The 11895-nt window shown below is 42.9% G+C and overlaps 1 protein-coding gene across 1 annotated transcript; it reads left to right on the top strand.

Annotated features, from left to right (window-relative positions):
* The first annotated feature begins 4967 nt into the window (after positions 1 to 4967).
* On the top strand, positions 4968 to 11404 carry LOC124694247. The gene is made up of 2 exons (XM_047227257.1): positions 4968 to 5161; positions 10748 to 11404. The coding sequence occupies exons 1-2, from the start codon at positions 4994 to 4996 to the stop codon at positions 11402 to 11404; spliced, it is 825 nt and encodes a 274-aa protein (XP_047083213.1). The 5' UTR covers positions 4968 to 4993.
* Positions 11405 to 11895: the final 491 nt, after the last annotated feature.

Raw genomic sequence — 11895 nt, 5'->3', positions numbered from 1 at the left:
GTTGCTAGTAGAGGCTCTGGCCAAGTTGATACTTGTGACTCCAAGAGGGAGTATTTATGCTCGATAGTGGGTTCATGCCTCCATTGAATGCAGGTCGGTGACAGAAAGTTCTAAGGTTGTGGATGTGCTGTTGCCACTAGGGATAAAACATCAATGCTTTGTCTAAGGATATTTGTGTTGATTACATTACGCACCATACTTAATGCAATTGTCTGTTGTTTGCAACTTAAATACTGGAAGGGGTGCGGATGCTAACCCGAAGGTGGACTTTTTAGGCATAGATGTATGCTGGATAGCGGTCTATGTACTTTGTCGTAATGCCCTGATGAAATCTCATGGTAGTCATCATGATATGTATGTGCATTGTTATGCCATCTCTATTTGTCAATTGCCCAACTGTAATTTGTTCACCCAACATGCTATTTATCTTATTGGAGAGACACCACTAGTGAACTGTGGACCCCAGTCCATTCTTTTACATCTGAAATACAATCTACTGCAAACTCTGTTCTCTGTTGTTTTTTGCAAGCAAACATCATTCTCCACACCATACGTTTAATCCTTTGTTTTCAGCAAGCCGGTGAGATTGACAACCTCACTGTTAAGTTGGGGAAAAGTATTGTGATTGTGTTGAGCAGGTTCCACGTTGGCGCCGAAATCCCTGGTGTTGCGCCGCACTACACTCCTCCACCAACAACCTTCACGTGGCCTTCATCTCCTACTGGTTCGATAACCTTGGTTTCTTACTGAGGGAAAACTTGCTGCTGTACGCATCACACCTTCCTCTTGGGGTTCCCAACGGACGTGTGCTTCACGCGTTATCAAGCTACAAGCATGATTGAGTCCTCTTGGCTGAAATGAGTTAGACGCCTAACTTCATCTAGTAATTCCTTCTCAGATAGCTCGGCAACATTTACTATGGTCTCATCCATGGGACCCAATATAACCACATTGGGTGGGCTCTAGACATGATTGGTTGGATTCGACATTTTAAGAAAACAACCGCTATTTTGGTACCCATCATAGTCTGACCGTCGGATTCTTTGATCCGAAGAATTTTGTCAAACAATATGTCAACTGCGGGCTTTTCTTCGGGAAACAATATATTCTTCCAAGACTTTTTTGGTATAGCTTCAAGAACATCAACAAACTTTGGCACACACATTTCGGCTATTGACGAGTCTTTGATCTGGAACCACTTCAGCCTCCATCCTTGAACTGACTATCTCATTGGGAAGTTGAAGTAATTTTCTTCACTGCGAACGACAAATCGAACTCCACCAGTGACGAAGGAACCACTACTACTGCTATAGCGTTTTACAAAAAATATCTTCTTCCACAAACCCCAGTGAGGCTCGATGCCCAGAAAGGCCTCACAAAGGGTAATAAAAATCGCGAGATGAAGGATCGAATAGGGAGTTAGTTGCCATAATTGGATCTCATACACATGAAGAAGACAACGAAGAAACTCATGGGCAGGGAGAGACAGTCCACTGTACATGAATGACATGAACATCACAGTAAAACCGGCGGGAGGATTGGGGCGTGAAGCCGAACCTGGAAGAATGACGTTCCCCTCGTCGGTAGAGATTAGGCCAATGCTACGAGCTTTCTTCTCGTCGCGCTTGGTCGTTGTAGAAGCAGGCCAATCACCGGGCGTAGGCGCTACGTTGGAGACCTCCGGCACGGGCACTGCGGCGGATGCTTCCGATGCGCCGCTCTTTTGTGCGCCAGATGTGACCTTGGCGGTGGCGCCACTGGATGCGGCGGCTGTGGCGACCGTGGGGTTCTTCTTCACCATCCCTGATAATAGTTGGTAATCGGAGGAGAGTCAAGAAATGGAGGCGGCGGCGTAGAAGCTTTGAGGAAGAAGGGCGCACGGGGAAGGAAGGCTATGAAAGAGGAGAGCGGAAAGATAAGTTTCCCCCTTCTTGTTCGGAAAACAAAGGTTATCAAAGGAGATCCGCGGTTAGGTCACCGCGTGTCATTACGTCTATCATAAGAAAAGGATACTTTTTTTCCATCATGCGCGGAAATCGAGGAGATGCCTCAGTCAGTGCGCAAGGACTAGTCATTTCCTAACTGACCGCGCAGAAGTAGGGTGGGCCTATCAGGTCATGTCCTATCAATCGAACTACCACAGTAGTGATGTCATTGATGATGTCACAGAAAGTATCGACTCATCATGAAATATCCGAAGAGAATTAAAACGTCGAGTAGTTTGACTTGAGTCTACGCACGGTTGCAAGCATCCGTCCCTAGACTCGGAGGCTACTCCCATCGGGAGCGCTGGATGCACACCCGATAAAAAACTACGAACTCGAAGATTTCAAATCATTTCCAGAATCATGCTCGGGGACTTGATTCTGAGTAGAGTAACATTGTTTTGTCATCGGCAGTTAACTAGTATTGATTTATCGAGTAAAATTGGGCACGTTACTCAGAATCCTTTACGTACTATCAATTGGCATGGCCTAATCCAAATATATTGAAGACCCGATATACAAAATTTATTGGATGACCACGACAGTTTACAGAAGATATCAACAGCGAAAGAAGCATTCGAGTAGTACAACTTGAGTCTACGCACGGTTGCAAGCACCCGCCCGTAAACTCGGGGGCTACTCTGATCGGGAGCACTGGACGCGCACCCGATACAAAAGACGTTTATGTTCCGAAGAATTCAAGATCTTTCGGCTATTGTGAATGTTCGATAGAAGACAATTTTAGCCCTGCCCGAAGCTTCTTCGGCCAGACACTCGGGAGCTACTGATGTGGGCATTACCCTTCGGGTAACTAGTATTAGGCTACCTCCTACGCCCGGCCAAGGGCCCATGAAGATCATCCACGAACCGAGGTGGGCCGTTATGTCGGTTTCAAAGAAGGATTGTTGAAGAACAAAGCAAGAAGACAAAGAAAACAAGGAAAGTTTAGACATAGACCTCTTTGTAACCTAGTCGTACCCGGACAGACCTCTCGAGACCTGGCTCACAATATAAGGGCCAGGAGAGGGTCTGCCGAGGGACATACAATCAACTTAGCCATAACCACCATAAGTCTAGAGCTAGGACATACGAAACCTTAGCCTCGCGACGAGATCATAGTCGAAGCCTTCGGCTACCCCATTGTAACCCGATTTTCTCAATAATTAAGATCAGACAAGCAGGAAGTAAGGGTTTTACCTCACCGAGGGCCCCGAACCTAGGTAAATCTCTCTCCCCGTTTGTTTGGTATCCGATTTCTCATGTTAGCCTGCAGGATTCTGTCAACCCTAAGCCCCAAAAGGTGGGCATTGCCGAGGGGTACCCTCGACACCGACCATAAGGTTGGCGAGTGCGGCATGAAGGTGATGGACGCGAAGGAGATCGATTTTCTCGGAGAGTCATGGTGTCATAGATCATAGTCGTCGGACCACAGAAACCTTGACCCAGTGCACAAGCTTCCCACAGACGACTCCAATTGACGTGGGGTACCACGGCGATGCCCATAGATTATGGACTTGGGATTTAGGGAAGAGAGATGCGGTGGAGATTCGTTAGCGTGCAGACAATACAACACAGTGACAAGATTTACCCAGCTTCAGGTTCCTAGAGTGAAAACCCTACGTGTTGCTTGTCTGCTTCTCGATTGATGAGGATTAGGGTTACAAGTTCGTTGTGATAGCTTTGGTGTGCTCTACCTTGCGTATTGATGAGGATTAGGGTTACAAGTCCGCCTAGGTGTGCGGTGTTTCGCCCATACCCACCATGTCGGTAGACAGGAACTTCGGGGAACTCCCGGGGAGCGTCAGCCTATCGCTTCATAGGTTACAGGATGGACGCGTCGCCTGAAGGCGGCCGCAAGTGGGCCTGCCCATTAATTTACTAGTTCGTCAAAGTAAGAAGATCTTTCTCTGTTTTCCTACCTAATAATCTTGTCTATAGCCCAGGGGTTGTAGCTCTGGTTTAACATGGCATAGGCTTGCGTTCAAACCTCCATCTCCACATAATTTGCATCAATTTTATTGAAACTGAAAAAATTTAAAGTTAAACAAATTTCGAATCTGAGCAAAATATATAAATCTGAGCAAAAATGATTTTGAAAATTTTTCCAATCTGAGCAAAATTTGCATCAATTTTATTGAAAATGACCAAATTTATATTTAAGTAGATTCCGAATGCGAGCAGAACTTCAAGTTCCGAATCTAATTCAAGGGCGATTCTCCAGAGTGTTATATATACTTCCATCCGAGCCGATCCCCAGATCTATCTTTTAGGGTTTTCTCGCATTAGGAAAATCAAGCCTTTCCGACTGTACGCGTGTAGCGCCTGAGCGTCGCGAGGACGGCTATAGCTGATAGGAGGAGGAGCATGGAAGCCAAGGAGAAGGGTGTTTTGGAGAAGGCGGCTGTCAGCAAGGAGAAGCAGACGCAGGCGGTGATTCAGCCCTCAAAGCCGCCATTTGTTGAGGCGGCGCTTGCAGCGTTTCGGGCAAGAAGGAAGAAGGAGAGGGAATCTGAACCTCAAGAGGCCCGCACCGACAATAATGCATATGAGGCTCAGCTATACCGCAAGTTCTGGAATGATAACTACGCCGCCCACGAGTGTGCTTCTTACGAGGACACAAGTAAGTAGTAGTCTTACAGCCCCGTGAGACCATTTTCTTGCTATGTTTAGTATGCAGTATTAACCCATTGCATGCTATCTTAACACACCGTTGCTTCCTGTCTTGACTCTGCAGTTGGTACTAAATTCGCTAGCCATCAATACTGCAGCACCCACTGCTTGCTATCTCAACTCTGCATTAACCCATTGCTTGCTAGAAATACTGCAGCACCCTTGGCTAGCTATCTTAATTCTGCAGTAGCTAAATTTGCTAACAATCAATACTGCAGCACCCATTGCTTGGTATCTTAACTCTTCAGTAACTAAATTCGTGAACCATCAATCCTGCAGCACAAATCCCTCCAATGTGCTTCACCAACTCCAAGGACCTGGATTGCACATTCATCGGCATGAAGCCAACTCTTCAGGTCTTCTCCATTAAGATCGAGGAAGTGACAGAGGGCTTGGACTGGCCGCTTGATGTCTATGGCGTGGTCGCGGTGCGTGATGTGGTGGATCACAAGCGTAATGTCATCTTTTACCGCGAAAGGGACAATTGCCAAACTGTTCACTCTGAGGTTTGTATATATTTGCACTTCCATGTGTATATTTACCCTAGCTGTAACAGTTTGTACTTAATACTGCCAACTCGTATCATTTTTGCATATATTAGCATGCTGCCAGCACGTTGGTACAGGAACACAAATAAAAAGTGAGAAACTGAGTACTTATTTTTCTGTAAAGATATGATGATTCACATAACCCAGATAATTACAAATTAGTTCAATGCAAGTTTTGAGACGAAACAATATCATTTTTTAAGAAAAGTAAAAACATTTGTGCAAGATTTGAAGTGTGTTTAAGAATTCTGAAAGCAACAAGGCAGGCTTTAGGAAGGAGTGGCGGCATGAGAATGGTTTTTGGGGATGAAAGGCAGATGAGAGACGAGTGAGGATTGGCTGCATTGTGGTGACAATCTGTTTGTACACTGTAAAAGTATATTTCCAGCTTGTTTTATATTTTATTTATGTATATTTGCAACAGTTCATACATGTTAGCAGAACAGAAGTGAGAAGTGGACTCACCATCAACTCGAATTCTTTGAAGTAGGAAATGTATAAGCTTGCAGACCACGGTTCAAAATTCCGGCATACAATAGTTGCTTCTAAACAAAAATTGAGGAAACACTGACCACACTCGAAATTAGCTTCCTAAAAAACCCGTTCAGAATGAGTAACAAATGGAGTGCAAACTATAAGTACCACCATTGTTTTTTAGTTGTAGATCAGATCTGGTGCAAGCATGCAAGTTGATACATTTGAACCGGTGATTATGTCTTTTGTGTGTCAGTAGTCTCTACATTTCAACCTAGTGTAATTGTGTGCATTTAGGATGTCAATGTTGTGCATATTTTCATGTATTGGGCAGTCCTATAGAGCAGTTTTGAGAGAAAAAAAACATCATGCTCTGATTTATTTAAGCAAACAACGAGTTCCAATGTTGCTGGGGTTAACAGCTATTACAAGGAGCAGACTAGCCAACTAATATAACCCTCCCAGAAACTCACTCCCCACCCACACAACTAAAGATTTAGTTCAGTAGACACAAGGAACAAGCATATAACTCCAGACTGAAACCGGAAAGCAGCACTACCAAAAAGCCCAACTTTGAAACAACAAAACACAAGTTTGCTTTTTTTCTTCAGACAGTTATTGTCTTCTGACTCCCTTCCTGATCTTGCGAATTCTGTGTTTAGCTTCCTGCACCACCCAGTCAAAGACATCCTGTGTCCTATAATCCCATAGAGGCCTCCAAGCTGGATGAATTGTGGTGCATTTAGGATGCCAATTCTGGGCAGTCCTATAGAGCAGTGACTGCAACTTCTAAAAGAATCATGACTGTTCTCTTAAGAATTTGAGTCTCTCTAAATCTTTTCTTGGGATGAGCTGTCTAACTGTTGAATCCATAGCTTGGTCTGTTTTTGTAATCTCCTTTTTTTTTGTATGTGATAGTTTCTTGTGTTCTACTCCGATTTCTTTCTTGAATGTATTTCATCACCGGTTGTAAAGCACACCATACTTGAAATTAGCTTCCTAAAAAATCCTGTCTAATAGCAAATAAGATTTGCTAAATAATCATAAATTCATCAGCATTGAGTTGCTTTAACAGTCTGTATTTAGTACTGCCAACTCATGTTACATATAACTAGACCATGATGGCGCGCGTTGCCACGCCCGTCCATTTTTTTTATATAATGATATACATTTTAAAAAAATATTGAGAAAAAAGATAGACGTTCAAATTTTCTAAACAATATACTGAATTGTCTATTATGATTGGTTATTTCTCATTGTCGGTGTCATCAAATCCATGACAATAGCGAGAGAGAAAAAGACCTAGCTTGCCAACATTTGCCGTTTGGATTTTTTAGGGAGGTTAATGGTGGATAAGTTCTGCCTCTTCGGTGTCCGTACATCCTTGTAATTGCTTATTTCCATCTATACATACTCGATCCATTGTAGAATAGCATGGATAAGGTTTGATTTGAATTGGATTCGACTTTTCTCAATTTGAGATCGTTCATTTCTACACATGTTGCATCGTTAAATTCATCGGTCCGTATGGAAGGGACTTTTCATTCCTTCGGAGCAAACACACTACCTGAAAAAGCATCCATGCGAACTGATAATTACTCAAGAAAACGTACAGTTGAGACCCAAAAAAAATGGACTTGATTACTTCATTAAGTTACTTATGGATATGAGAAATAAATTGTCTTAATTCATTAAGTTAATTATCACTTCATTTAGCATCCAGCTGTGGACACAACTATGTAACGTAGAGGGTGTGCTAACAAAAAAGACTCGATTGCTTAACAAAAATAGTTCTCCATTTTCCGGAAATAAAACAATAGAGAGAGTTCAGATTCAATTGATCCCTTGATGGAAATGATATAGAGAAAGTTACAAGCCACTTACTCTGAACATAGCCCACCGATGAATAAGAAACACAAGAGCTTAGGCCATAGAAAACTGTATGTATCTCAAATCTGATTCGTATGCACACAAGGAGTATAATAGCAGAGCCAAAAAGGTGATGTCCCTAAATTTTCATAAACTCCAGCCGTGAAATAAGCACGTTCCAATTTATAATGGCAAATGTTAGCAAAAAACATTCGATGGTATTCGCATAGCTGCTTCATTTAAGTGTGGGAGCACATAAGTAGAACAAGTGTCCTCACCTATCAAAATATTTCATTTGAGATGTAAATGTTTAGTGGAGAACAAATAAATTGGCAACACAGCTTCTGGGTATCGAGGGCTGACAATTATTTGCAAGCCTAGCTCTAGTTCTATTCAAATGGCAAACATTGTGTTTCCAAATAAAATGAATTATTTGTACAGAGTGAATTAGCAGCTAGAATTTTCGTGCATAAGTAATCTATATATCTAAGAAATGTCTTTAAGAAACCTTCTAGTAACCAAGTGACAAGTCTTTAACTGGTTGCTGAAAAATGCTTTCGGAAATTATTCTGCATTACCTGGTCATAAATAAACAGTGACGATGGTACAATGAAAGCTAAAAACTCAGCCCCTGAAACTGAAAATAGTAGTATAAGAAATGAAAAAACACATCAGATAATTAGTAGTACTAATATGAACACAACAGTGGCAGTTGAAAAGAACCTTTTGTAGTGAACACAAAAAAAAAATGGACCAATGTTCATCGAATATCTCAATCTAAGTCATAGGTCAATGAGAGCAAGCACCTCCATGTAAACTAAGTGCACTAACATTTCACAAAAATACAAGTGGTAAGCAATATTCTGAACACGTAACCATATCTTACACGCTATATCAATACTGAAAAAGTGTATATCTTTCACGGAGGCAGGGGGACTGGCAGGGGCCACGGCCCCCCTCATGCTCTCACATTTGCACGTATATAGCTTGCTACTCCCTTGTATTTGAGACAACATTAATGATTCGTGCCCAGTATGGCTCCTCATAACATCATTTGGTCCCCTCTGTCCTAAATTTCTGGCTCCGCCCCTGAGTGTAGAAATGTTTCAGCAACTTGACGAATTTTTGCCAATGGGGGAATGAAAGAGGACTGTGGTTATAACAAATACAGCCTTCAAAAAATATACATTCAAGAGGATACTTGGGACTGTCCTAAATAGTACTTTTGAAGCATCTTTCCTTTGGTATATTTCCTCATAAAAGAAGACAATCATTCACACAATAAGCTTATAAGATAGCTGGATCATTGACAGTAAACATTAAAAAAGAAATTGTAGAATTGTCCAAGAAACTTATGGAACCAGCAATACGTACAGCCAATTTATTTGCAAAATAGGAATAAGAATAAATTTGTTGCCTTTGGTGGAACAATCTCATAGCTGGCTTTCTGATAGGTGAAAAGGCAAAAGGAACTATCAGATCCATGGTAACTCGGTGTTGTCTAAGTCTGGTGTAATCTGTCTGCCAAAGAACATCTTTTTCAAATTTTCTAGCAGATACAAACCATGCAGGAGGTAAATTTTGTAACCATAAGAGAGGATATGTATAGAGAAGGTCAGAGAACATAGATAAAAAAAATGGTGAGCAGCCGGGGCTAGGGACGCAGGCTGGCGAGTCACAGCAACAACCTGCGTCCTCCTCATCCTCCTCTCGCATCCAAGCCGATGGCAATGGTGTCCGCTGCTCCTCCTCATAAGAAGGCCACGAAGCCGACGGGCTTCTTTATTGAAGCCAAGTTCGTCTCGCTGATTCCTCACCGACCGGTTACATGGTGCTGTTTTTAGCAAATATACAGTATCATTCAAATAATTTTGCCCTCGTTAGTTTGGGACTTTATTATATGTCTGCCAATAAATCAATAATCCATGAATATTATTTAGATGCTTGTAACCAGATAGAATATTTGCAACCTGGATCTACAGATCAAACCCCAATCCCCACATACATGGCAGATCCGCACCAACCGCATCAGACCGGCAAAAGCAATGGATGACGAGAGAAAACATAGGGGGAAAAGGGAATCGAACTTCAAAATCGAATACATTGAAGATTTGTGCTACATAACTCCTTACCGAAATGGAGAGATGGAAGTCATGGCTGCACTGCAGCCTCACCGTCATCTTGCCCCACCGGGAGTGCCTCGCCATAGTGAGCGGGGGACAATCTGCTCACAATCTCATGGATGCCTCGAGCGGTGGAGCTCCTCTCGGACCCAAACTTCTTGGCTTCATCACCACCGCCCGAGGCCAAAAAATGGTTAGGGGAAGAAGCATATATACACATAGTCGCATGAAGTATGCCAGCGATACGAGTAACGTACGTCCATTAATTGCCGGCGAGAGGAGCGCATCGGTGCTTGCTTCAATGCTGGTTTCAATCGCTCGTGCCGCCGCGACTCTTCGCCTCTTCCTGCCGCATCGGTTAGGGAGGACCTCCACCGGCGTGCGAGGAGACCGATTTATCGAGCGAGGCCTTGCATCGCGTCGGCCGCATCCCCTGCTTTGCATCGACCGTGAGCAGGCCACAGGCCTTTTCCCTCTCCCCAGCAAATCATAGTGGATCAGATTGTCAGCCTGTACCTGGCCCATTTTTGGCCCGAGCAACCAGAAAATGCCCAGGTCAATCTGAGGAGTAGCGGCCCAAATAATGTTGGGCTGGGCTTGATATGCGAGTTACGGTGGAAACTGGTTTGTCCGATGTTGAGACTGGACGGGGGAAGATCTGAACCGTCTAAGTGAGTGATAGGACGGTTAGGAACGCAAATTGGCTGTGGTAGCTCCTAGGTGGTTGAGTTTTACTGTTACTTAATAGCATGTTGCCCACACACTGGTACAGGAACACAAATAAAAAGTGAGAACATAATTTGGCAAATGAGTACCTTTTTTCTTGTTATATCATCAGTTGTTTGTGACCAGGAAAGCATATGATGACTCGCCTGTCTAACTGTTGAATCTATAGCTTGGTATGTTTCTGTGATCTTCTTTTCTTGTATGTGATAGTTTCTTGCGTTCTATTCTGATTTCTTGCTTGAAAAGTATTTCATCATCGCCCTTTTTTTTGTACACCTAAACAGTATGTTCTTTGAGTCTTTACTGTTAATGAATGAAAGAATTTATTTATGCATTTGTATGTTGCATGCAGGATCCGTTTCTGTCGCTTACAGGTCCTACCCGGGCTGTTGTAGTGACAGTACATCCCACCTATTTCGAGGTGGATTTGAAGGTGAAAGGTACTGTGGAGTCAGATGATAAAGATCTTAGTTTGTTAGCGCTGTGTTATACATGTAATGGCCCATGTACATCATGTGACATTACTCGTGTTGCGACTAGCAAACTTAGCACCTTGAAATTTAACTTCGGCCATATTCTCAATTCTGTGGAGGCAACAATTACCGTTGATATTCTGGCGGGACAGTGGCCAAAGGAATATACAAAGGGCTTGTTCACTGCCAGCACTGGAAGTCTTAGAAGGAAGGAGCTGACTCTAGTATCTTTTGAAGATGGTAATCTACCTATTGAAGATGGTGAACTGAAGCTTGCACGACGAGTAGTTTCTGTTGAGCTTGTTGCACCTGAGGAAGGCAAGTTTAAACCAAAGCTGCTAGTTTCTATGAAAGCACTCAATGTCAATGAGAATGGCAAGGTGGAACGCCTTCTGAGCTTCAAGCCCAAGAGTCGAGGTAGTAACAGTAGAATCATCAAGTTTGACCAGTGTGAGATGAAAGTCATTGTGGCTTGGTCTCGTCTCTCCACCTTTAGGGGTATCTACGAGAATGCTATGTCAGCTCAATCTGTCTAACTATGTCCTTAGCTAAATGCTTGTCCTAGTATATAGATCCTTGTTACCAATGTTTCTCAATTGCTATCATCTCGCCGGCTGAAATTTTGTACTAAGCTCTCCCTATGTGCTAACTTTAGATGCATCTGAACGTTTGTACTAAGCTCTCTCTTTGTGCTGACTTGCACCTGTTGCATGCACCTTTCTATTAGCATTTGTTTCATTTGGTGCTCTTGCTTCGAGTTTGCCATTCATTAGTATTTGTTCTATTTGGTAGCTCCTACATTGCCTTTGTTTCATCTGTTAGCTCAATTTGCCAAGAACATGGATAATTTTGGCACTCCTGTAGTTCTGTTCGAAACAGCACCTGAATTCTGCAATAGTTTATAGCTAACGTTATCAAGAACATAGTTCACATCACAAATTCTCATCTAGACGTAACACACAGGTTCTTGTTTCCCCTTTGATACTATCGTACCAAACTACAGAATCCATAAACAGGAAACAAACTG

The sequence above is a fragment of the Lolium rigidum genome, chromosome 3 (assembly GCF_022539505.1).
Source record: "Lolium rigidum isolate FL_2022 chromosome 3, APGP_CSIRO_Lrig_0.1, whole genome shotgun sequence".
NCBI classification, from domain to species: Eukaryota; Viridiplantae; Streptophyta; class Magnoliopsida; order Poales; family Poaceae; genus Lolium; species Lolium rigidum.
Note: the sequence above shows the minus strand (reverse complement) of the source record. Positions and strands in the feature narration are given on the sequence as shown.

Bases quoted from the DNA above. Each gene is read 5' to 3' on its own strand.
- LOC124694247 (XM_047227257.1), top strand. From the start codon at position 4,994: ATGAAGCCAACTCTTCAGGTCTTCTCCATTAAGATCGAGGAAGTGACA. The intron at 5,162-10,747 runs GTTTGTATATAT...TGTTGCATGCAG, and splicing joins GCCAAACTGTTCACTCTGAG to GATCCGTTTCTGTCGCTTAC.